Raw genomic sequence first — 25,474 nt, 5'->3', positions numbered from 1 at the left:
TAATATCCAGATTCAGGTGCGTCCTTTACGGGAGCAGGAGGGGCAATTTCCCCCCCAAGAGTTTGAGGAATACATATACTTTAACAGATTGTCTATTAATATACTATTATAAAACGTGAAAGTTTTATGTCGGTGATGCTCTTGCTCCTCTCAAGGAAAGTCTGAAATGACGCTCCTGTCTAGATTCCGGATAGTAAAATCGGAGAATTCCGGATTTCATTTACAAAATCAGAGTTCAGAAAATCTGGACTTAAGGGATATTTTTTTTTCGGATAAAACATGGAATTAATGAAAATCAAACTTTTGGATAAAATCCGAATTTAAGAAAAAATTGATTTTGGAAAAAGCTGGATTTTAAAAAGTCCTGAATTCGGAAAGGATATATAAAAATTCTAAGTCATAGATTAAGATAGAAATCAAATAGTAATGAATAATGGAATTTATGGATGGAGCATGGGCGTAGTTAGGAATTGTCTGGTGGGGCGGCTCGGATCTGTGAAATACTTCCTAGATGAGTGTGGAGTTAATATGAATAACTCATTTTTTTACTCGAGAAGTTGGGGGGGAGGCAATTACTCCTATAGCTCCGCTCATGGGATGGAGATACCAGTAAGAGAAAATAATACCCATTGTATTCACTAGTACAAAAATCGTAGCGATATAAGTTCTATGATAAGATCCCGATGATTTTTTTTTTCGTCTGTAGTAGTCAAATCGGCCTATAATTTACGTATGACAATTTCTACACATAAGACCCAGGTACCGGTATGATTTATAAAGCACATTCTCTCTACTTAGCTGGAAATTAAATTGTGACAGCTGCTCCCTCTTTCGTAGAAATGACAGCGAAGGAAACCTTTCCTCCAAGCATTTATGGTGTTAAGTAGTTTTAATTAGCAATTCTAAACGATTGTTTAGGCTTTCTGTAAATATTCTAGAAACATGCGGATATGCGCGCCGACTACGTGGGTGTTCCAGGGCTCCAGCACCCACATCACCAGATTTTTAATTTGTCAGGAACAAAAAATAAATATTTCTCACTTGCCATTATCAAAAAAATAATAAGCAATTAAAACATTGAGATAGAAGTTAAAATTTCTAACCTCTAAAATTATAATTGTTTCAAATGAGTTTGTGCAAAGGTAGTCAAACAACACACTTAACTTAGTCACTTTGTAGTTTATGTTCACAACAAAATTCTTGCAAGTTCTCTCTGCAACACCATTAAAATTATTTGCTTTCATAAAGATTTTTCATTTTAATTTCTATGAATGTGGTATTTTCTTCGATTACTGATGCTGATAATATTGTCGCCTCTTGCACGCATTGTTTAGACCTACATGTAAGTTGTTTAAAGTATGTTACGATTACATATGTTGAGAACATTCATTACAGTAACTTATCCTTATCTTTGGACCCGAGTTTGAACCCGTTTCTCTTGCGTTTAAGTCAGCCGTGTTACCGATTGAGTCAAGACAGCCCCAACTTATCCTTGTAGTACCGATATATTTTACTTTATCACAGGGTTCATAAAAGATTTTAACTAAAAGGAACTGAATCAAAAAATATCGAGACTCTCCTGAAAACATATAACACGTTTTGCCATTTATATACACCCACATAAATTTTGGAAAGTCGGCGCCCTTGTGTGGAAGTAGTAGCATGAAAGGGACCGGAACAGTTTTCGTTTTCTTTTATTTTTTCCTCCTTTTTTTCCCCACGCATATGAGGTTAGGAACAAATTACATTAGGTACGATAGTAAAATCATGGAATCCACAGTCAATTTCTGTGCCTTTTAATAGTCAGATGTGGGCATGATGAGCGAAATTTTTGGTTATAACTTAGTTTTTTACTAGCCATTCTCCTGCTGCTTCCCGAAACTCCTCTCTGTAATAATGAAAAATTTACTACATTCATTTTCTCGTAGATTTACATTATTTATTAACTCCTAAAATAGGGACACGTTAACATTTTCATTGTGTTATTTGAACCATTGAGAAAGTGGAAAAGTTGTAGTATTTTTGTGGAGACACATTGCAGAACCTAGGAGAGTGCGCCATGGAATTTCATCTTAGTGATGCCAGGAGGCAAGATGATAAGAAAAATATGGTTTTCTGTCTTATCTCATAATTTCTGTAGAAGTTTCGTCCAAATTCTCTAAGGTTTTTCTCATGACAGGATAGTACCTAACATACAGATCCCAGGCCGCTTCCTTCCTTCCCCAATCCTTTATTTCCTAGGATAGTGTGATCGCCGATGGACGTCATTCCTCATATACATGACGGGCTAACTTTACCATAGATGCCGAAAATCCAGAAATCTAATTCCTCATCCTAATCGAAGATTTTTCTCATCTCGCCTCGATCCTGGGAATTTTCTCGCATTGTCTCGTTTTGTAAATGTAGTACAACATTTGAGCCCTGATTTTTTTTTTTTTATTTCATATAGAAGTGATCATAATCCTTCTGCATCTGCTTAAGTTCACAATGGGCATGAAACAGTATTGCCAGTATTGCTAACTCTGGAGTGGGCTGAAAAATAGTACCAAATTGAAACGAAAAGGGCTGAATTCATTATTTTATACCAGTGTAATATATGGCTCTATAACATGAAAGTGGTAAAGTTCCAGAACACTTCCCCCATCTTCAAGAGTCCAAATCAAGAAAGTGCTCTTTTTAAAAATTAGTTTTTGAAAACATCCAAATAGGAAGGCCCCGAACAATCGTGGAAATAGATAAAACTTTTCGCAGGCCGCCGCAAATTAAAAGGGAAATCAGTTATCATCTTCGTTATGTATTGTAAGGAAACCAAACACGCCTCTATTTCAAAGTGACCAATAAACCAAAACTGTATTATTGCCATATATGAAAAAATATATATCAAACGAGGAACAAATCAATCAACTCCGAATTTGTGTATAAACAGTACATTATAATAAAATATTAAAATATAAATTATTGCGCATTTCTAGCGTCATTTGTTTTCCGGTATAGTTGGGATTTCGAATTTTCCACACAAAATTCTAGCTTTATGCGGTGCAACGTCAAAAGGATGAATGTTCAACAGCAGTATGAGTAACGTGAAATGTAGGAAAAGTCTTACTGACACTTTTAAAAATGTGACAAGTATTTGTTAAATGGTGCTGAATTGGGTAGAATTGCACCAACTTTTTCACAAAAGGGGCTGAAAATGCCAGCGTGGTACCAACGGGCCGATGAATGACAAAAAGGGCTGAATTTGATACAATTGTACTAAGTGCGGCAACACTGGCATGAAATAACAACATTTAAGCTAGTTTTACACGGAAGCATTTATCGTAGCATTTCTCGTAGCAAAAATCGTATCATCGATATCTTACCGTGTAAGGCTAGTTTTAGACGGAAGCATTTATCGTAGCAAAAATCGTATCATCGATATCCTACCGTGTAAAGTAGCAAATGCTATAGCATTTCTCATGCCATGGAATTTCTTGTCGATAGAACCTGCTCTATTTCGTAGCATTTTCCCCAGCAATTCTGCTCCGATTGCAGCGCCGTGATGTGTTAAAAGGAAGCGAAAGATTTTATTTAAAATATTCATGCTCTTTGTTTTTTGTGGGAAATTAAATTGTAGCAAAGAAAAATGAGTTGGAGTAGGGATACTATTATTATGTTGATTAAAAAATATGAGGAACATCCTTCTTTGTACAAAGTTAAAAGCGTGCAGTTTCACTATACAGATCCACACAGAAATTCATTTAAAAAAACTTTCTCGTTTCATTTATTGTACCTTCAGCAATCATTTCTGAGGTGTGCTCTTGCATTCTCCGGTACAGGTTCACTTTAACAGGTGGCAACGTGTAGTTTTACTATACGGATCCATAGTATAAGTAGTAGTAGTAGGAGGAGGAGGAGGAGTTAGTAGTAGTAGTAGGAGGAGGAGGAGGATTTAGTAGTAGTAGGAGGAGGAGGAGTTAGTAGTAGTAGGAATAGTAGTAGTAGTAGTAGAAGGAGGAGGAGTAAGTAGTATGCGATAGCATTTCCCATGCTATGGCATTTCTTGTTGATAGAACCTGCTCTATTTCGTAGCATTTTCCCCAGCATTTCTGGTCCGATTGCAGCGCCGTGCTGTGTTAAAAAGTAGCGAAAGGTTTTGTGCTAAATATCCATGCTCTTTGTTTTGTGTGGGAAATTGAATTGTAGTAAAGAAAAATGAGTTGGAGTAGGGATGCTGTTTTCCCACTATACTTCTTTGTGATTTTCGTTTTTTAATATGACCGACGAGAATTGTTGTTACAATTGCTATAGCTTTAGCTACCTCACGCTTAATTTCGGAGCCATAATTGAGCTCTTCTCAAGTGATTTGTTTGCTACGGCACGACAGATGCTTATCAAAATGCTACCGTTTAAAAGCACCATATACTTTTGATGCCATAGAATCAGGGTTGAATTCAGGGGGTAGCCCGGGGGGAATCTCCCCCACCGAAGAAAATTCATCCCCCCCCCGGAGAAACTCAAAGAATTTCAGTCACAAAATGTAGAAATTACTTCACATAATTATTTGCTTTCTTTCTGTGCACGTGCAGACGAAATCCAATCTCTCAATATACACATAAATGACGCAGACCCATTCTATATAAATATTAAACATGTAACATCTAAGATAGAATACCAAATAGCCAATAAAACTTGTATTTCTTAACGCTATGACCGAGTTTGGCAGAACATGAAATTGTCAACTGTTGAAGAAAGGTTTGTATCTTAGTAGGTACTATACTCTCGCCCTATATTGTATATTTGTAGGTAGCACTAGCACAGGTTGATATAGGAAAGGAAAGATAGGAAGATCTTTCGATCATTCCATATGATCTCTGATGTCAACAGATTTCAGTTCTTGAAAATGTACAGTTCTTGCATTATTTGAAATAGGGCACCTAAATCCCATTTCTCGCATCGGAAGTAACAGACGTAAATGTGTTTTACGATTGTTAAATTAAACACACCTTTCTTTAATTAAAAATAATTAAGTTAAAGGGAGAGATTCAGAGGACGTCATTTAGAGGGATCAGGGAGGAACAGTTATCCCTCCTGGATTAGAGACTTATATAGAATTTATCAATATGATAGTAGTATATAAGTGAAAGATCGCTATTGAAGGTGTTGAAGATCCTGCTCAGAGCCGTGCCATGGGGGAGGGGCAAGCGGGGCGACGGCCCCGGGCGCCGAAGTAAGGGGTGCAAAATTCGGGAGGGAAAAAGAACAGAAAAGAGGGAAAGAAAAACAGAGGAATAAAACACATGTGCACATATTATATAAAATAAAAGAAAAAAGTAATGAAAAGTGCTCAAAATCAGGGAAAAGCATGGTTTACTTTTTAAAATTTTCTCACCTTTGCGGCTGGTCTGTCGACCTCACTCATATATACGGGGGTGCCGTCGTATACTCTCGCGCCAAGCGCTGATTTTCCACGACACGGCACTAATCCTACTGAAGATTTCGTAAACTAAACTATTGATGTGTATGCAGTGAAGAAACCAAGGCTAATATGCTTGATTTAGAATCAGAAGTGTGAGAAAGAATGATAACTTTTTGTTAAGATATTTCTGTGTGTGTTTGTTTTAGGACAAAAAATATTTGAGTTAATTTAAATCTTTTTAAAAACTTCTACATTAGTAACAAACAATAACTACTGAATATAGGAAATAATAACAAAAATAGCTACTGTAAATAGCAGTTAAAGTTTAGTCTAAAATATTTTTGCCAGTCTTTATTTAATGCTTTAGATGAAATCAAACGATTGTTTTTTTTTTTTTTTTATTATAATTTCACATTGAATATTTATCAGCAATTAGTCTCAATATTAGGTAAGATGTGAATGTGAATGGAATTGTTAAATATGCTGCTGCTTTCTTGCAAAAATACAGAAAAACAACCGTCCCCCCCGAGGAGTTGACATTCCCCCCCGTGTGAAAATGTCTGAATTCAACACTGCATAGAATATTATATGAAATTTTTGGCAGCACATCTGCTACGAGAAATGCTACGATATATGCTTCCGTCTAAAACTAGCCTTAAGCTATATTAGCAAAACAGCACGTCCTGTGCAAGCAAACGACACTATTGTTGTCTGACTATGATACAAAATTTAAAATATTTATGGTTAGCAAAGTAGTTTTAATAATACGTTAATAATAACTTTAATTAAGAATTTCTCGATAATTACTCGAATTTAAGACGTCCTCGAATCTAAGGCGCACCTCGATTTCGCTGGGTTAAATTAAGGAAAAATTGTAATATATTCCGTTTTTACTATTAATAAAGCGCTCTTTGATATTATCCATTTTCCGTGATTTTTATATAGAATATCCCTCTCCCCTCCCCATCTTGCGGGGCACGGCATGATACAAATTATCCCAGGCTCGAATGTCATGTATGTTGAAAATTTGATCGAGATCGGTTGGATGGTTCAAGCATTAAGTTCTATTTATTTTTATATATTAATCTCCTCTACTCCTCCCCCTCCCTTAGGTTCCACCGTCAAAGAGAAAATATATATATAAAAAAAAACTTTCCAGGCTCGAACCTCATCTATGTTGAAAATCTGATCGAGATCGATCAGGTGGTTCAAGAGTTACTGTTTTATTTATTTTTATATATCTCTCCTCTCCTCCAACCCTACCGTCAAAGGGATATGATAAAAACCACTCCAGGTCCGAACCTCATCTATGTTGATAATTTGATTAAGATCGATTCGGTGGTTTAAGTGTGATAAATTCACAAAGACAGTCACTTTATTTTTTTTTTACATACCTAGGTATATGTTCCCCCTTCCCCTCCTCTACATTGTGCCTTCAAAGTAAAATGATGAAAACATCCCAGGTCCGAACCTTATCTATGTTGAAAGTTTGATCGAGATCGGTCGGGTGGTTCAAGAGTTCTTAAGTTTTTATTCATTTTCATATATTTACCCTCATCCCCTAAGTTCTAGCATCAAAATTAAATAATAATAATAATAATAATAAAAAAAAACTTCCCAGGTTCGAACTTCATCTATGTTGAAAATTTGATTTAGATCGATCGGGTGGTTCAAGAGTTATTAACCCACGAACCTAGTCACTTTTATTTTTATATTTATTGATTTTTGTATATCTCCCCCTCCTCCTCATTCCCTACGTTGTTCTGTCAACGCTGAAAATTTGATCGAGATTGGTCGTTTGTTTCAAGATTTATTAAGTTTTATTTATTTTTTTAAAAAAATTCCCCCTCCTCTAAATTTTACCGACAAAGTGAATAACTAAAAACACTTCCAGACCATAACTGCATCTACGTCACAAATGTGATCGAGATCGGTCGGGTGGTTCAAAAGATTAAGAGTCACAAATAGTCACTTTCAATTTGGATCTGAAGTTTTTTTTGTTCACAGACACTGCTATTAATAAGTAAATTGTGTAATGATTTGCGTATGTCGGTAAGTACTCTCCACTATGTTCATGGAATCACTTTATCAATTTATGATTTTTATACCATGAATCATGTAACGCTAAATCAATGTTGGAGATCTAAGACTTGAATGAACTAGTGCTGCCCACGAGATTCGATAAAATTATCGTCTTTTCTCGATTTTGAAAATGTACTTCTCGTCTTAAAGACAACCCGGGGAGGATGGGCAATCTTGCTTTGATTTGAAACTCTATACGAAAATGGAAACGTGTCTCAATTTATCCATAAAAAATTAACTGATAGTAAGCAGTGGCGCAAATCTGTCTTCAACATTGGGGAGGGGGATCAGGGGAGCAGAGTTGTCTTTAACATTGAGAGGTAGGTAGATCGGAGGCTTATTCTGGGGGAACATTAATTTCATCATCTCACTTTCGTTTGTGGCAATCGGACACAAATCATCACATTCCCCCCCCAAAAAAAAACATATTTCAAATCGGATTATTCGAGGAGACAGTTCTTCCAGTCCCAAGATTGGAGGGGGACATGTCCGCATTATCCCCTTCGGGATTTGCGCCAGTGAAAGGAAGCAATGGCTTTCTGGATGTTTCTTGAAAGACTCTTGAAGTTTTGTGTTCTTACAATCAGGCAATAGAAAGTAACTATAAAGCCATTTTTTTTATTAGTCCCAGTTACTATGTAAAATTTATAGCATTTTTAGATTATACTTAACATTATATGTACCCTTCAACGAAATAACTCACTACTTGAAACAATGCATTATAGCTTAATTCTAAATACAGAGGAGAAACTATAATAATGTAACTTTCAGAAATAAATAAGAAAACTTTACGTATTGTTTGTTTATGACAAAACTAATTCCTCGTTTACCATTAAAGTGTCAAATCATAAATATGGATATAAAAGTAAGAAATAAACTGAAATAGCTCAATGAACAATTAAAAAAAAAAAAAAAAATGTTACTATAAGTGAAAGTTATGTATCATGTTATGTGGGATGCTGGATCGAACTATAATCTTTTAAAATGTAAGCATAGTAAAGAAACGGTTTACGATAAATTTTAATAATAATAATAATAATAATAATAATAATAATAATAATAATAATAATAATAATAATAATAATAATAATAACTTGTGGAGTGGATTGCACAGAGTTTGATGCTTAACCTTACCTGGAACTGTGTATATAATTTCAAATATGTTTCAATAAAATTGAGGCATGTTCATCATGGCCGAAATTTTGGAAGCAATGCTCGTCGGAAAAGAATTGCAAAAAGCATAAACCGAAAGTCTTCTATCAAAGAACTTTAAATGTTGCTGATATTTTAGTAAAACATACAGTATTACGGAAGGAAATTATAAGATTAGGTTTAACGTAAAATTTGTGTAAACCAGCAAACGATACTTTTCTGCTACTTGTCTAATTCTAGCTTTGATATCTCCTACTTTCATCATTATTCCTTATTGGACAGAGAGCTAGCACATGAAAAATCACGTCATAAGGTACAAGTTGTTTCACCTCCACATCTGGTGCGGGTCGGCCGGAAACGTAAGAAAAACTTTGTCTTGCACGCCAAACCGGGGGCTTTTGGCTTTAGTGAGCCCCCGAAATTTTGAAAAAGGGCCAAAATTTAGTTCATAAGATACAAGAAAAAACTTAACGGGGTTGGGTGCGGAAGGATGCCCAAAACTAAAAACTCGTCCGTAAGACAAGATTGAAAATTCGAAAAAGGGCCAAAATTTACGTTATAAGGTAGGCTACAAGGAAATTTATTTCGCCATTTTGTTCCTTTCCATGTGCCTATCACCAAAACACGTCGTTAGTTTAAAAAATAAAATGGGGGCCAAATTCCATTAATACAAGGTACAAGGAAAAACTTAACGGGGTTTGGTGCAGAAGGATCATATAAGAGTTTGGATGTTCACATATACTATGTGAAAGTGGAGTTCTTGAACAAAATTCTGTCAAAAGATTCGCTTCTGGCAGATACTTCAATAGATCTAAACGTCTCCATCCTCTTTTTACACTAGCATTACAAATGTAGGAAGCACACAATTTTTTAGAGAAGGCCAAGAGTACATCACTGATGAAGCCTGCTCTGGACGCCGTGCAATATCTCATGGTGGTGACACTGTGGCCTGAGTACTAAAGTTACTGAATTCTGATCAAAGAATGAGTGTTCGGTTGTTAGGTGACGCAATAAACCTTTCGAAAAGTGTTATTCACCGGATAGTGACCGAAGGGTTGTAGATGCTAAAAGTGAGTGCGAACCTCATTCGCAACCAACGACCAGAAAAACAATCGTTTTTGTGTGTGTGAAGAAGACGCTAGTTTCTTTGGACAATGTAATAGCCGGTGATGAGACATGGATCTTTGAATATGACCCGCAACGGAAAAGCAAAGCGTTGAATGACACACGGCGCAGTCCCTTCGTCAAAGAAAGAAAAAAAAGGGGGGGGGGGAAGAATGAGCAAATCGAAAATAAAAGTCATCCTCACTGTCTGTTTTGATACTAAAAGAGTGGTCCATTCTGAGTTTGTACAACCTGGGCAGACCGTCAACGCCAAATTTTGTAAAAAAAAAAAAAAAAAAAAAAAAAAAAAAAAAAAAAAAAAAACCTGCTGGAACAAAGGATCAACCGCGTCAGGAGCGAGAACAAGGATTCGTGAAAGCTGCACCATGACAACGCTTCCTGCCACACCGCCTATGTCGTGCGCGACTACCTGACCAACATAATGATTACAACGGTTCCTCCGGTCTTGACTTGGCTCCACCAATTTCCTTCTCATTCCGAAGGTAAAAACAATCTCTGAAAGGACGTCACATGGACATCACCAAAACGACTTGCACGAGGATTTTAATACGGAATTCCAGGAGGCACACTGAACTAACTTTATGGTCTATGGAACACGGAGGTTCAATGCCGCATTCCCAAAAGCAATCCATTGACTTCAATCGTTAGCCACTGGATCCAGCTTCTATTTTGTATTCCTGTTTCTGCGAAATCAATCTTAATACTGTCTTCTCATCTGCGCCTAGGTCTTCCTAATGGTCGTTTCCCGATTGAATTTCCAGTCAAAACTTTGAAAACGTTTCTACTTTCTTCCATTCTCGCTACATGGCCTGCCTACCTGAGCCTTGGTAAACCTTATAAATTATGTAGTTCTTCTTGAGTCCGAATATTCGTCTTAGGATTTTACTCTCAAATATTTTCAGTCTGCATTCTCTCGGAGTAAGCGATCATGTTTCGCAACCATACAGCACAACAGGCATGATTATCGTTTGATATACAAGGAGTCCACACGAAACCTCCCTGATTATAAATATTAATTGCATGGAAACTATTAGTGCCAAAGAATAACGGTTTGCGGCATCTTGAAGACCAACTCTGTTCTTTGTTGTTATTTGTTGCAGATATTCAGTAACAAAATTTAGATGAATTTTTGTTATTTCTTGCAGATGTTCATGAACGGTTCGGACTATTTTTCTTCATGGAGCACACAATAACTGGTCCCGTTTATCTCGCCATGCTTGAACATTGCTTTTCCACAGCTAGTCCCTTTGCAACCAAACGTGATATTCCCACAGGATGGTGGCCCACCGTGCAAGTGTTTAGATGTTCGTAGGGCTTTAGACCGAACGTTTCCACATCGATGGATTGGGCACGATGTACTCACTCCTTGGCCACCGCAATCTCCCGACATAACCCCTATGGATTTCTTACTATGGGGCCATGTCAAAGATAAAGTCTACGCCACACCTGTACGTGATATTTCTGCTCTTCGTCACAAAATTGAAGCCATCAACTCCATCACACCGGACATGCTACATAACACATGGTGAGAAATTTAATATCGACTGGACACTGAGAGCTACTAATGGGGCACATATAGAAGTGCACATATATATATATATATATATATATATATATATATATATATATATATATATATATATATATATATATATATATATATATATATATATATATATATACCTGTTTGAGTTGTTCTTCAAGATGCCGCACATTGTTATTCTTTGGCACTAATAGTTTTCATGCAATTAATATTTGTAATCAGGGAGGTTTCATGTGAACACCCTGTATTTTAAGTTTCAAATATGTCAGGGAGCATACATTGCATGGAAATTTTGCTGGCAAATATATTCACGCAAAAGACATACTTTGAAAACTTTGAAGTTATTGTACCAATCTGATTAATAAACACTGATTTTAAAAAACCTGACGCATTACTTCTGGGACAAATCTTGTATGTTGAAGTTGTGTGTGAACATATCCAGAACATATCTATAAACAGACTCAGTTGAGAACCTCATTATTTCTTTGATGTAGGTCAACAACCAAGAGATATGAAACCAAAGAAGATATGAGATGTTCCGGGTAGTAAGAATGAACTCGAAGTTACGTGCAATTTGAACAGTCGGAAATTACATTTCAGATGTTCGAGTAGTATATCGAACTGCTCTGTGACAGTCACTTCTCCTGCGTATATGTAGGATTTATAGAAGTCGTTCCTCTTCCCCTTAGAAAATTATAGTTTCAAAGTAAATGAGCGATTAGTTACCATTCAGAGCGCATTTTCAGGAAACAAATTTTTGCTGGAGTCACTCTTACTACGCGGAACGCCTCGTATTTTTGTCTGTATCTTCTAAACAATGAAGTAACACCCGAGAGCAGAGAGATGGTGTATCCTACTGCTTTTGCTATTGATGATACGAGGCATGTCCACAAAATAAGTGTATTAGGGCCCTCCCGGGCAGAGGGAATTTGTAATTGCTATGTTGATCACACTGTCGTGTAGCTTAGCTCCTACCCTTTCAAGCGAGTCCAATCACGCGCCAGTACGACCAAAACTGTGGCCACAATAACGTCTCTCGTGAAAGATGATACAATTTGCCGCCAAGTGCGAGATTTGCAGCGTTATCCGTTATCTTGTTGTGAACAGAAAACCTTTGTCTGAAGTTTTTAACGAGATCAAAACAATTGAGAAGGGCAATTCAGAACAAGAGGAGAGAACTGCTGATGAAGTGAGTCTGCTTTTTGCACGACAATGCCACACCGCATAGGCCAATGCAACAAAGCAACTTTTGGAGTCATTCGGATGGGATGTTTTGAACCACCCCGCGCATTCCCTGGCCTGACGCCTTGACATTATCATCTGTTCACCTCCCTGAAGATGCACATGGGTGGGAAAAAATTTCAACTGACGAGGAAGTGAAGGTGGAGGTGAAGAATTGATCAACAGAGGAGGTGGCAGACTTCTTTGACCAAGGCATAAAAAAATTGATCCCTTGTCTCATTAGTGCCTCAAGAGGGATGGCGACTAAATGGAAAAATAGTTCACAAAGGTACTGATATAACCAAGTAAAAGTTTTGTTTTCAATAATTTTTTTGAAACCTACAAAAATCTGGTACATTTATTTTCTGGACATGCCTCGTAATATGGTAAAGTTGAATAAAATAACTTGAGTATAAAAAGAAAATATTTTATTTAGAATTTACAATAGTGATTAACATTGATTCCTCAAAAAAAAAAAAAAAAAAAAAAAAAAAAAAAAAAAAAAAAAAAGCATTATCGCTTAATAAATACTACCCAGCAGAAAACCAACTTCTCGGTTGGGAATGCCATTTCTTAAAGCTTCGGCTTAACAACTGCTTTTAATGACCCTTTCTCAATTACACAAGTATTATATTTACCTAATGAGTATATTTCTGTAATGAAGCTTAGCTTCTTCTATTCTTTAATAATTTCAATCGATGTTATGTGATCTTCATCGAGGGCGAAGGTTAAGTGAAAATGGTGTTTCTTACATAATATTATTGAAGTTTAAAGGATCTTTGACACTAAAATCATTGAGTTCTTATTAGTAATAAACATGAATCAAACAACTCCAAGTGAAATAATTCCATTCATTCTTCATATACTCCATTTAATTACGAAGTTACAGGGATGAATCAATACAGGTATTGAGCCGAAAGTGTAGCTACATCAGAAAGTAATTTATCTTTATGTAATTTCTCTTGTTAGAACTGAATACTACAAGTGATAGCTTTGTTACAGTGGAGCAAGTGACGATTATAATTTTTACCTATTTATTTTTACAGTTCTCTTAGTATGTCTTGCTTTGTGAAAATAAATTTTCCTACGCATATAAATATAGCCCCTCCTCTTCCTTTCTAGTGTCATAGCTTAAGCACTTGAAAGTTTAATTCCGCTGAGCGATTTGGATCTCGATTTGATCATTCATGATATCAGAATAATGTAAAGACGAAACGCACGATAAATACTTGTAATAAACAGTCCAACATGTGATCTAACACTTTGCTCACGAGATTAATTTTGTTGCGCCTGGAAGTAGCTCTAGTCATTCTTATGAGCCTGACATACTAAAAATAATACAAAATTTAACTTTTTTTTTCTTTTGCTTGTTTTTCATAAGTGAAAGAAGACAACGAAATGCAACTTATCACAACCAACGTTACTCTGCAACATAAAACATGAACCTGAAGAATTTTCAGTGTTGTCATCCATAGAAATTAGTGTTGCCAGAATAACATTTTCCCCAAAATTAAATTAAGGTAGCGACTAGAGGAACGAATTCAACTGCATTTGATAACGTATCATGTCGTTTTGGTATCCTGCATGAACTACTTTTTAAATAACATTATTATTTAATTTTAATAACTGTATGTTAAAACTATTTTGTTTATTACAAACTCAATACAACTATTACTTTAAAAAAACGTAGTTCACACGATTCCAAGACAACATGATACATAATCAAATGCAGTTGAGTTCGTTCTTCTAGTCTCTGCCTTAACTTAGATTTTGGGGGAATTGTTATTCCGGCAACACTGTAATTTCTATAGGTGACAACACTGAAAATTCTTAAGGTTCATATTTTCTGTTGTAGAATAACATTATCTATGTTGCATTTCATTATCTCCTTTCACTTATGAAAAACCAACAAAAGAAAAATGGTAAATTTTATATTATTTTTAGTATGTCAGGCTCTTAACAATGCATAGTTTTCTGAGCCATTAACGGATTGTTATGATGAAGAAAGTTTTACCATATAGAACACCACAGTAAATGTCCGTTAACGAATAATTCGAAGGAAAAGTCTACACTGAGACTAGGAAGAAGGTTGGTGTGTTATATAACCACGGTCTTCGAGCGTTGAGTAACAACAACCTTTACGGAATTGGTTTTTATACAGGGAACAATTTAACAGTGACGTTTTGCTTATATTCTGTGGCGGCCAACCTTTAAGTTACTATCGGGTTATTTAGACATCAGAGCATAGAAAGAAAAAAATTAGAAGACGAAAACGATAAAAATCTAGAGCATCAAACAGCCTGTAAATTTATTCCGCATTTCGGAAGACTAGACCATCTGGAAGACTAGATTTATTCTTTTTCTTCTTTTCTACGATCTGAATATCAAAAAGCCTCTTGTTAATATGTTTAAGAAGGGAAACCATATTATTGCTTTACTTATGTGAAGAAATGAATTCCTTTTATTAATGTAAATACACTTTCTATTTAACGTAACAGATAATCTTTAGAATCAATTACCTATCCGTCGTGTAAGTCGAAGAACCCTGAACAAGACTAAACCTTCCAATGCAGCAACAATTCTAGTCTTCTAAAGACCAACGAAGTCGTAAAACGGAACACGAGGTTACGATAATAATCTCTTGATTTCTAGAATTTTATGACTTTCATTTAAGAAAATTTGAATGCTACATTTATAAACGAAAGAAAATCATTTTTCACAAAGCAAAAGGCTTCAAAATAATCATTAAAAATATCTTCATTTAAAACATTTATTATGACAATGAATTGACTTTCCTACACGGTATGTGAGTCTACTGCTTATCCTCTCTATTCTAGAATAAAACTTTGGGAAGAATTTTTAAAAAATAATAATCATTATTATCATTTTAACTCATTTCTGCAGATAATTTCATCCCACGAGAACTTTCAACATGTATGTATGTTTTCGTTAGTGTGGTGTGAAAATGACAGCTTTTTATGGAGATTTTTTTTGGGGGGGGTGGGATAAATCACAAAAATAATAAGTTTCACGAGAACATGATGGTTCTCTATGGAAAATTAGCCGTTAGAGCTTCTTCGTGGTTAAGTGGTTAGAGTACGCGCCCTTGGCGTGGGAGACCCGGGTTTGATTCCCGGCGGGAGCTCATGCAGTTTGGATTCCACGTTAATCAGTAGGTCCACACCTCATGTAGTCTCGCTGCTGAATGAGACGTTAAACGCAAAATCAACTCAGCAATCAAAATTAGCCGTTGAATTTCACAAGTGAAACGTCCAACTATTATTATATTATACATTATCACTTTGCAAATATTCAACAGGTATTAACAAAACTATCCAGAGTACTATATATATTACACACGTGTTAGTAATATATGTAGTACCTTGATCAATTTTGTTTTATCAACTACTATCCCAAACGTTCTTTCTAAGAGAACTACTCTCTCTTCACCCTCATTACACCCCACTGTGGGAATCATTTGCGCGTTCTGAAAGATCACGGCGACCTGAAACTATCTGTAATCAGAAAGATGAGTAAATAAAATAAATTTCAATATCTTCCCTGTACTTCAGTTACGTTATTTTTTTCCTTTTAAAAATCTACTTAGTTATTGATAACAATGTCAAGAGCTGCAAAATGTTGAAGCACTCCAATACTTATTTAATATACGTGTTATCAATTAATAATGGCACTACTTTGTTGGAGCACATTGCTTCTTTCAAATTTTGGAAACTTTTTAAGTAAATTCAATTCTCACGGGAGCATTGAACAGTCACAAGTACGTTTAACGTACTTTATACCTTCGTTTGAAAGTAAAAAACAAGCATCAATATATTACCTACGTTCTTACTCGTCATAATGTTAACATATTGTAGAAAATGTCCTTTTATTTATTGATAATAGTAGTAACAACAAAAACGAGTTTAATCCTATGGTTAATCACTCCCCCTTTTCCGTAAGATATGCTGATTGCAAACGAAAATAGCACCCAATTTAAGTTGCAGAAATAAAACTCTGCCCATCGGAATCGGGAAGGAAAACATTTTCTGAGCTAGCTTTACAGTTTGTACCAAATGTCGAAAGTTTTGTTCCCTTCGCAACTTCTGGTTTGTTGATAATAAAACAATCTTACCTTAATTATCTTCTGAAATATTGATTTCATTTCATGTGGCATTAGTGATTTTATCAAGGAGGAAATGAGAACACTCAATCACAGATCAGCAAGGCCATACTTGAAATTGTATGCATGCAGCAAGGCATTATGAAGACAATGCTTACTTTATGCTCTTTTTTGGAACGAATACGTATTAGATCGCTCATTTCCTACAAAAGAAACGAACAGCAATATTCATAGAAATACCATATTATACTGGGTGAAATGTCCTTTTCTTAGCTAGTTTTAGTCTTCTTCTCTTTTCGTTGATAAAGCCTACTGATGACACACGAAATATTCAGGTACTGAAATAAATGTTTTAGAGATTATTAGGGTAAGATTATTTCATCCTTAGTGCGTCATGAAATCGGAAGCGTTACTGTTAATAATTATTCTACAATAATACACTCCTCGATCCTCCGAGAATATAGTTTCACAAATGAACCAAAACTTTTGTTGTTTGACTTAAAACTCTTTTAATATAATCACTTCGGAAGTTTCTTGGCTGACACACTTGATTTCTTCTGCCCGGACGTTCCAACTTCGTCACACTCACACCACGGTGTCAATTGACGATTACAGTTGAGCTGGACGTTGATGATAGTGACAGGCGCTTCATCGATCACTACGTTGTTCACCCGCTCCACTTTGTAAGCGACGTTGTGTAGACCCGTTTCCCTGTCTCTCCGCCTCGTCACTTCTCGCTGGTTGTAGCACTTCGTCATATCTCGTTTGCGGTGGGACCTGTCATGGATGTGCCTGCAACAATGTTTCCTTCGTTACTTTAGAGACTGGATTAAAATTAAACAAGGGTCTAAAGATGAAACATCCTTATGCTAATTAACAATTAAATCAACTTAATTGCAACGTAACTTATCAGAAATTCAAAAAGCCCCACGATCATTTCCATACTTCTGCAGACTTTTGACCTTGTTTAATATCGACTACTATCGTTGAATTCAAGATATGTCAAGTTTGCTAAATAACACTAGGTCCCATTTTTAATTGTTATTGTAATATTTTTCACGTGGTTATATTTATAAACATTAACATGTGCTGGTGCTTTTATTTTTAAACAAGGCCACATGCTTTCTTACTGAAAGTTACCACATAAAGCAGATGACAGAAATCACCGTCCCCACTTATGTAGAAAAAAGGCGACATCACTGCTCATAAAGAAAAGTATAAAACTTCAAGTACCGACACAAACAATACCAGTTTTATCTAGTTAACTCTTTTTAGTTTGCCTAGAGCTCTGAAAAATACCTAGCTTCATCCAAGCCTTTTACTTTGCCTCGAGCTATGAGGCCTCTTGCTCACTTTGCTTGCCTAAAACATTATAAAAACTTAACAGTGTTTTTAGCTTCCGTAGAGCTTTAAAAGTTTTTTTTTTTTTTTTCGCAACCACGCAGGTTGCCTAGAGTTTTGAGGAACATCAATTTCTATTTGCTTGCGTATAGCACTGATATTCTTAGCCCACCTCCACTTAGCTTGCCTAGAGCTTTGTAAAAATCCTTCCCCTAACTGTCTGGACCTTAAAACACCTATTTACCCTAATTATTTAGTAAATTTTATATTAAACTTAGTAAATCTCTGTTATATTATTTATAACAAAAACTTATAAAAAATCAATTCATCCTTGTCTAAATTGCTCTACCTTCTACCTCAACAATTTTTACATTACAGAGAGAAAGTAATTTTGCATTATTCACTTTCTTCCAAGAACACACAATGACTATACGTAAAGTCGAACTCATGAACATTTTTGACCTATCAGAACATAAGAAAGAATCTAATTGTGGACTAGAAGTACTTTAATCGACAAAAATACAGGGTGTTTCAAAAGTCCCTTACCACCCCTTTTAAAATCCGTACGGGTGTATCATATTGAACTTGATGTAGGAAATATACAATAGGGCCTGGAGTACACCTTTTGGATGATGGTTCGCGGACGGCCGCCATCTTAAATTTCAAATTTTTATTTCAAACGATAGGTGGGTCATGTGATACATAACCTTAGGCTAGAATTTGCTCAGGATGTCAAATCTGAAATCAGATTTCATGTATGTTTGTTTGGTGAGAAGTTATTCCTCTTTATTTGGTGATTATTCCTCTTTTTGTAGGCGGTAAACTATGCCTTAACAACTGAGAAACGCATCCAGATCGTCAAACTATAGAGTATGAGAAGTTCCTGTGCAGTAGCAGCCGGTTTCAATCAGCGCCATCCTGACATCACCTTGTGTCACATGTGGAGCACATTGTGTAACAGGTAAACATTAACTGTCGTTGTCCATAACTTCTCACGAAACAAAGATACATGAAATCTGAATTCAGATTTCCTGAACAAATCTAACCTAAGGTCATATATTTACATGACCTTAGGTCATATATCGCTTCAAATAAAAAAAAAAAAAAATGAAATTCAAGATGGTGGACCATCCGCGAACCATCATCCAAAATGTATGCTCGTAGCCCTACTGTATATTTCCTACATCAAGTTCAAAATAAATACATCCGTACTGATTTTAAAAAGGGGTGGTAAGGGCCTTTTGAAACCCCCTGTATAAGCAAAAATGATATAACAAATTGAAATTAGCTTCCGCTTGGATTGTGTTGGTATTTCTGTAAAAGATATTAGATGCAAATGAAATATTCATCCCAAGTGCATCATTCCCAAAGGAAGAGGAGGAAGGGGATGACAACATCTTATTAATCAAAATAGTCACTGACTGCAACCACATACTTTTGTTATCGAACACCAACGACTGGGTTCCGCGGGTAAGGAAGTTTGCGATGCGAAGTTCTCGCTGACACGCCGCATCGCTCGTTCATCAGGGAAGATTTTCCCTCCCAAGAAGGGCTCGTGACAATGGATGTCTGAGAATCCAACATACGTGAATATGGTGGATGAGGAACCAACTTATGAAAGATCTGCAACGTCCTTTGAGTGACATTTTCACGTACATTGTTGAACAACATGAAGACATTATGTCTTTTGAACATTTCTGGATGACTGAGAACAAAGCTGCGGTACATATCATGGAGGTAAGCATTGTAACAATTCGAAGAGGTGGTTTCGCCTCGATAGAGGAAGATATAATGGATCAACTCCTCCACAGATCACAATACCAGCAACAGCATCTAGGGGTTTTGGAAACCGTCCTGGATTTTGATCAGTATTCAACCACTGCCTCACCGTGTGCGTGGGTTTCCTCGGGATTCTCCCGCTTCCTCCCACTTTCTTCATTCCACCATTTCATTCATTTCTCATCTTCACCGTCTCATTTAGCCTAACCGGCATAACCGTGGGACGTAAAACTCAAAGATTTCATTTGATTTTCATTTCAACCACTGCCTCAACGTTTACGAGATCTATTTTTCCTCAATTCTATACAGGACACTTTCCAGATTATTCCATACCCTCAGATATACGGAAAGCTGGATTACATTTTGCTTGCAAAATATTACCGGAACTGTTTTCTGTTGATTTGTGTTAAGTTAGGTGTACTGATAATGTCATGCAAAACCAAGATGGGCGCCACACGAACACTTTGCTAATAGCTTTTCGCTAATAATTTCGCGGAAAAAGGAATGAATGGTTGTTTTCTCCTCTTTAACTTTAGTACAACTTTTGTGTACAAAAATAGATAAGTAACAAAATTTTATCAGGAACTATCATTGGTTGATTGAGATGGATTTGCGAAAACAAGTCTGCGTACTGCTACTGTTTTGTATAAGCTCAGAGTTTCATCCCATCATCAGGGCCATCATGTTCATGGATATTTAAAAAAATTAAAAAATAATAATATAAAAACAAAATATAATTGCGAAGATGCAACTACGTTTAAAGTAAAAAGTCAAAGTGTGAAACACTCAAAAGGGTTCACTTACATGAGGAGTTCTATCTTTACGTTTTCCAATGATTGTTTCAACACCATTGTTGTCTTTTTCGAATCAATAGATCTTCATGCTAGTAAGTGTTAAATCCTCTTTCTACATTTACATGTTCCCATTCACTGTAAACCTATAAGTACGAACACGGCGCCATGTTAGTTTTTAGCAACAATTGCAGCCTGCAAATAATATTTCATTTTTAAAAATTCTTTTCAATTCACGGTATTATAGTGGTACAAATGCTTCGTATTCTTACAGGATTTTCATAGAAGATAAAGGGTTTAGGGTTTTATAGGTTTAGAGTGGATGGGAACACTGAAGAGCATAAAACACGATGGTATATCGACTCGACAAAAACAACAGTAGTTGCTGAAACAATCATTGGAAAAAAATAAAAATACGACGCATCAGGTGGGCGAAGTCTTTTCATAACTTGAACAAATGTTCACATTTATTCACGTGTGATGACATACTGATGCATGATAAGATCCAACAACATTGATCCTGTCTCCACTGAGGCTCCATATTTTCTATACATTGAACAATCAGCTAGTGCATCACAAGTTACATTGGATGTTAAAATCTATCAGGAAGTTCCAAATATTTTGGTGCAAAAGCCAGAACTTTCGCAGTAATGTAAAAAATAAATAAAATTAAATAATACATTAGATACATTGATGCAGCAATCTTACTTATACAGTCAGTGACAAAAGTTCTTGCCGTTTGGTAACATTTATTTTGGGAATAACAGTGGTACGGCTGGAACGTACATAAAATTATATTCCTTTTAATTTACTGAAAACTGTACTCAAATTGTAATTCCATTCTGAAGTTATTTACGAAACTAATTTCATAAAACGGAAAGAATTTTTGTCGCTGACTGTACACAACATGGTAGCGTAATGACATTTTCTTTCTTCACTGCAGCAGAATCAAATAGATCTGATTTTTAAATAAGCCACTTTAAATAGAAATATCTTTGATAATTTCTTATAGAGCGTTAGGAACGTAATTAAATTATAAACAAAATTAGCGACCTAAGAACACTCTTATGACAACCAAAACTCCTCAACTGGTCTGGATATTTCGGACAAAAAACTCGCTTGTCCTCCTTTCAGCAGTGATAACCAAGCGTATATATCACCCAATACATAAAATCGGCCAAAAGTTAAGATGCTATAAGTCCAGTGGAAGTAATGGAACAGTTTAAAACTGTGAGACACCAAAACATATTTACAATGACGGAAACACCAATCGTATTCAAAGACGAAAGTCACTTCTACACTTACAAGACGTATTTTTTTTTTTTTCTTTTCTATTTTAACTGTAAGATGCACTAATATAGTATTTTAATGTCTATATATATTACAGGTTTTTTCAAAATCAGAATTTCTTTGATGTGTGGGTCCTTGAAGTATTTTTCTTGTCCATTCAGATACCGTTTCGCGATCAAATAAGCGACCCCTTAAAAAACAAATTCTAAAATTCAATGTTCCCACAATATTATTTTAATAATACAATTGGTGAATTGTATTTAGTTTTGTATAATCGAAAAAAAGAAATGTACAAAAGCTGAGTAATGTAAAATGGAAGAAATAAAGATATACTAATTGGTGTTTACTTAATTTAGGAGGACAAAGTTTGTAATAAAATTTCCCCAGTCTTTATCCCAATTACCTTTTTCAGTGTTAAGTTTGGGATTTTTTTGTGCTGATGAAATAAACATCAAATACAATTCTTTCGATTAAAGATGTTGCATAGTGCAAGACTGTCATGTCCTGTACTGTATATTCAGACAATCTGACGAGTTGTGGTCGTCATAGGAATATGTCTCAGGTCAGTAAGTTTGACCAATGACCTCCTAGAATTTACGAGAAGAGCTCAGAAAGTAAGGTTACAAAGCCTGCATGAAATGTGTATATATTATTTCATACAACCAATACAGCCAACAGATAGTACAAACATTAGTTTACTTTTCGACATAGTCTCTATATCGGTTGACTATCGGTGGGATGAATTCGAAGATTCGCTCCTGTTGAAAATCCTGTTCTTGTGTGTTCAGTCACGTTGTCACGGAGTGTTTCACCTCCTCGTTTGAAGCAAAGCGACGGCCTCCTAGTTGTTCCTTCAAGTGTGGGAACAGGTGAAAGTCGTTTGGAGCGAGGCTTTAGGGAGGGTGGTCGATAATGTCCCACCTGTTCAAATCTACTGATGATCTTTTGGGCCGGCCACTGTGTTCCTCGTCGGTGACGTTTTCTCCACCAGCTGCAAACTTTCGATATCATTCTGCGGCATGCTGACGAGACATTACAGTCTCTCCGTAAACTTCTACCAGCTGCCGGTGAATTTCAGCCGCGGTTACATGTTTCGTCCACAGAAATCGAATAACTGAGAGGACTCCTTCGCAAGACCAGTTTTCCAAATCAGTCGCCATTTGTATTCACCTACAACTAGCGCCATAGGAGGCGGGTAGCTGAAACTCTGCACAGTTGCCAACTCCATGTATTAAAATTACCGCACACTCCTCATTCCTCTATAACAAACGAAACTCCAGAAATATCGGCCTTGTAACCTTAGTTTCTGATTCTTCCTCGTATTTGAAAGCAGGAAAGATAAAAAGCCAACCTGAAAGTGTTGTTTGTTCCTGTTGTAATATTTTGAGGTCTTGATATGGTGAGATTGGCGTTCTTCAGGCGAACATAGAACTCGTCGTCTTCCAATCCCCAACCCCAATACTTGTTACTCATCCCGTTCACCTTCTCGAAATGTTCTCTGCAACAATCACGTGAAATTCAATTACCACAAAAACAAATAAAACACAATGCAATGTGTGAACCTGTAAGTATCTCAACGATCTCATTTAAGTCCTTTGCTCTTTCTTATAATGACAAATGATCTATCTGAAACTTTTAAATATACTTCATGTGTAATTTTTGCGAACGACACCAAATTATACAAAGAAGTCCACACAAAAAATGATTGATGTAAGTTACAGACGGATCTTAATAGACTAAATGAGTGATGTATTATAAATACATTTTAGCTTAATATTTCTAAATGTTATGTAATGACTTTTACTCCTAATAAAAAACACACTATGTTTGAATAAATATACTATAGGAAACTAATCGCTAAAAGGAAAGAAAATTATAAAGAGATCTGTAGAAACGATTTGTGCTGAAGAAAACAATTTTTTGCTGAAACGTATACAACCGTATAAAAATTCTGTGCGCTTTTGGGGTAAGTAATATTTTACAAATCAATACAATACTGTTATTATTATTATTATTATTATTATTATTTGCAAGAAATAAGTCTACTGTAAAGCGTAAACGAAATAACCCACCTATTGATTAACAAAATTCCTCCAACGAATGTCGGATAGTGGTAGCGAGGATGAAGTTCAGGCGAGGCGATGTGGAATGGTCCCTTGTGAGGATACGCGTAAGAGAGTTGATAGTTGAGAGGAAGGAGATCTACGTCGTGCATGGCAATATAATCACAAGTGTTACGAGTGAACAGGAATCCAACGTTGATCAATGAAGCACGATTGAATCGATATCGATCCACCTGTAATCAACACATACATTGTAATAAAGTTGTTACAACTTTTACGAAAAATAAAATATACATCCATTCCGAAAGTTCCTACAGCTTAGCTCTTTCAAAAAACTATTGCGAAGTATTAAATAGTATTAATTAACTTTAGACTTTGCGGTGTAACTGTGTAATACACTAAAATGTAACTTTGGGTTATCTCTGAAGTAAAGCTGTTTTATTCAACAATGCCCTGAAACGACAGCTTTCATTGACAAAAAAGCGTGCCACGGAAAAGGTGTTTGTCTGTAGGTAATGAAGCTCCTTGGTATTCCTCATTAAAATAAATTCATGTGAACAACAACCTTATTGACAGTATTCTTCGGGAGTGGGTGTATTAATTTATTGACAGCCGGAAATCACCTGAAAATCTGTTAAATTAATGAAGGAGTTGTACCAGCACCACAGAAAAGTATATATATATATATATATATATATCATTCATGTCCCTGGTCATAAAGGATAACTGTTGATGTATAACATTACACGACACAATTCTTTTTCAGAATAGATTTTGACTGATAGTTCACGATAAATACTTCGATAGCTGTATCTCCGCCTGATGATTTCCAGTTGTCTTCTAACAGATAACGTGGCATGAAATATTGCCGAAGTCTTGAATTCACAATTCCATTTTCGATCCAGAAACAAAGACAGTCCTCTTCTCCTCCATCCCAGACATTTCGCTACATTCCTTTAAACGAGGAGTCCTTTACGGTACTTTGTTGAATTCAATCGAACTAATTCTAGCTACTACTATGATACAGGCGTAATTCCATTGGGCAATATGTTCTATACCTTTTGGATAAACCACTTCCTGCATGCAACAAAATCTGTTACACTTATTATCAGGCTCGTATTTAGGTAAGTGCTATTCTGTGTTCGAGCACAGGGCGGCAAGATTTGGGGATTTTTTTTTTTTTTTCACAACAAAGTAATATTTAAAACTAGCAACCCGCAGACTCCCGCGAAGTGTTTAATTCATCTAATTACAGTAGTTACTAATTAGCTAGCTTATCTGATTATTTTTAAAAAGTTACCCCCCCCCCCCAAAGGGATGAGGATGAACTTTAACATCATGAAAACTGATACCGTTATACTCAGCAACCTCGAAAACTATGAACTCAACACTAATATCGGTCGTTTTCGATTACTTTTAAAATCTCGCCCCCTCCTTGCAAAGTGGAGTATGACTTTGAAGTTGAATTGGATTAAAAATGTCACTATTCATCTCGGAGACCCCAAAAACTATGAATTCAACTCTAATAATGGTCGTTTTCGGGAGGGGGGGGGGAGAAGGCTGAAAAGTTAT

General features: G+C 35.9%; 1 protein-coding gene across 5 annotated transcripts in view; it reads right to left on the bottom strand.

The window, feature by feature from the left end:
- Positions 1 to 15,515: 15,515 nt before the first annotated feature.
- The window catches only part of beta4GalT7 (beta-1,4-galactosyltransferase 7), a 36,909-nt gene continuing 26,950 nt past the window's right edge, over positions 15,516 to 25,474 (bottom strand). For all 5 annotated transcript variants that reach the window (XM_081734616.1, XM_081734615.1, XM_081734614.1 and 2 more), the window contains 3 exons: positions 23,912 to 24,135; positions 23,191 to 23,337; positions 15,516 to 17,430 (listed from right to left, as the gene is read on the bottom strand). In XM_081734616.1, coding sequence (XP_081590742.1) covers positions 17,157 to 17,430; positions 23,191 to 23,337; positions 23,912 to 24,135 — 645 coding nt within the window. In that variant the 3' untranslated portion in view covers positions 15,516 to 17,156. The remainder of the gene's footprint in view (positions 17,431 to 23,190; positions 23,338 to 23,911; positions 24,136 to 25,474) is intronic.

Source organism: Thermobia domestica, chromosome 12 (assembly GCF_964235325.1).
Source record: "Thermobia domestica chromosome 12, izTheDome1.hap1.1, whole genome shotgun sequence".
Classification (NCBI taxonomy): Eukaryota; Metazoa; Arthropoda; class Insecta; order Zygentoma; family Lepismatidae; genus Thermobia; species Thermobia domestica.
Note: the sequence above shows the minus strand (reverse complement) of the source record. Positions and strands in the feature narration are given on the sequence as shown.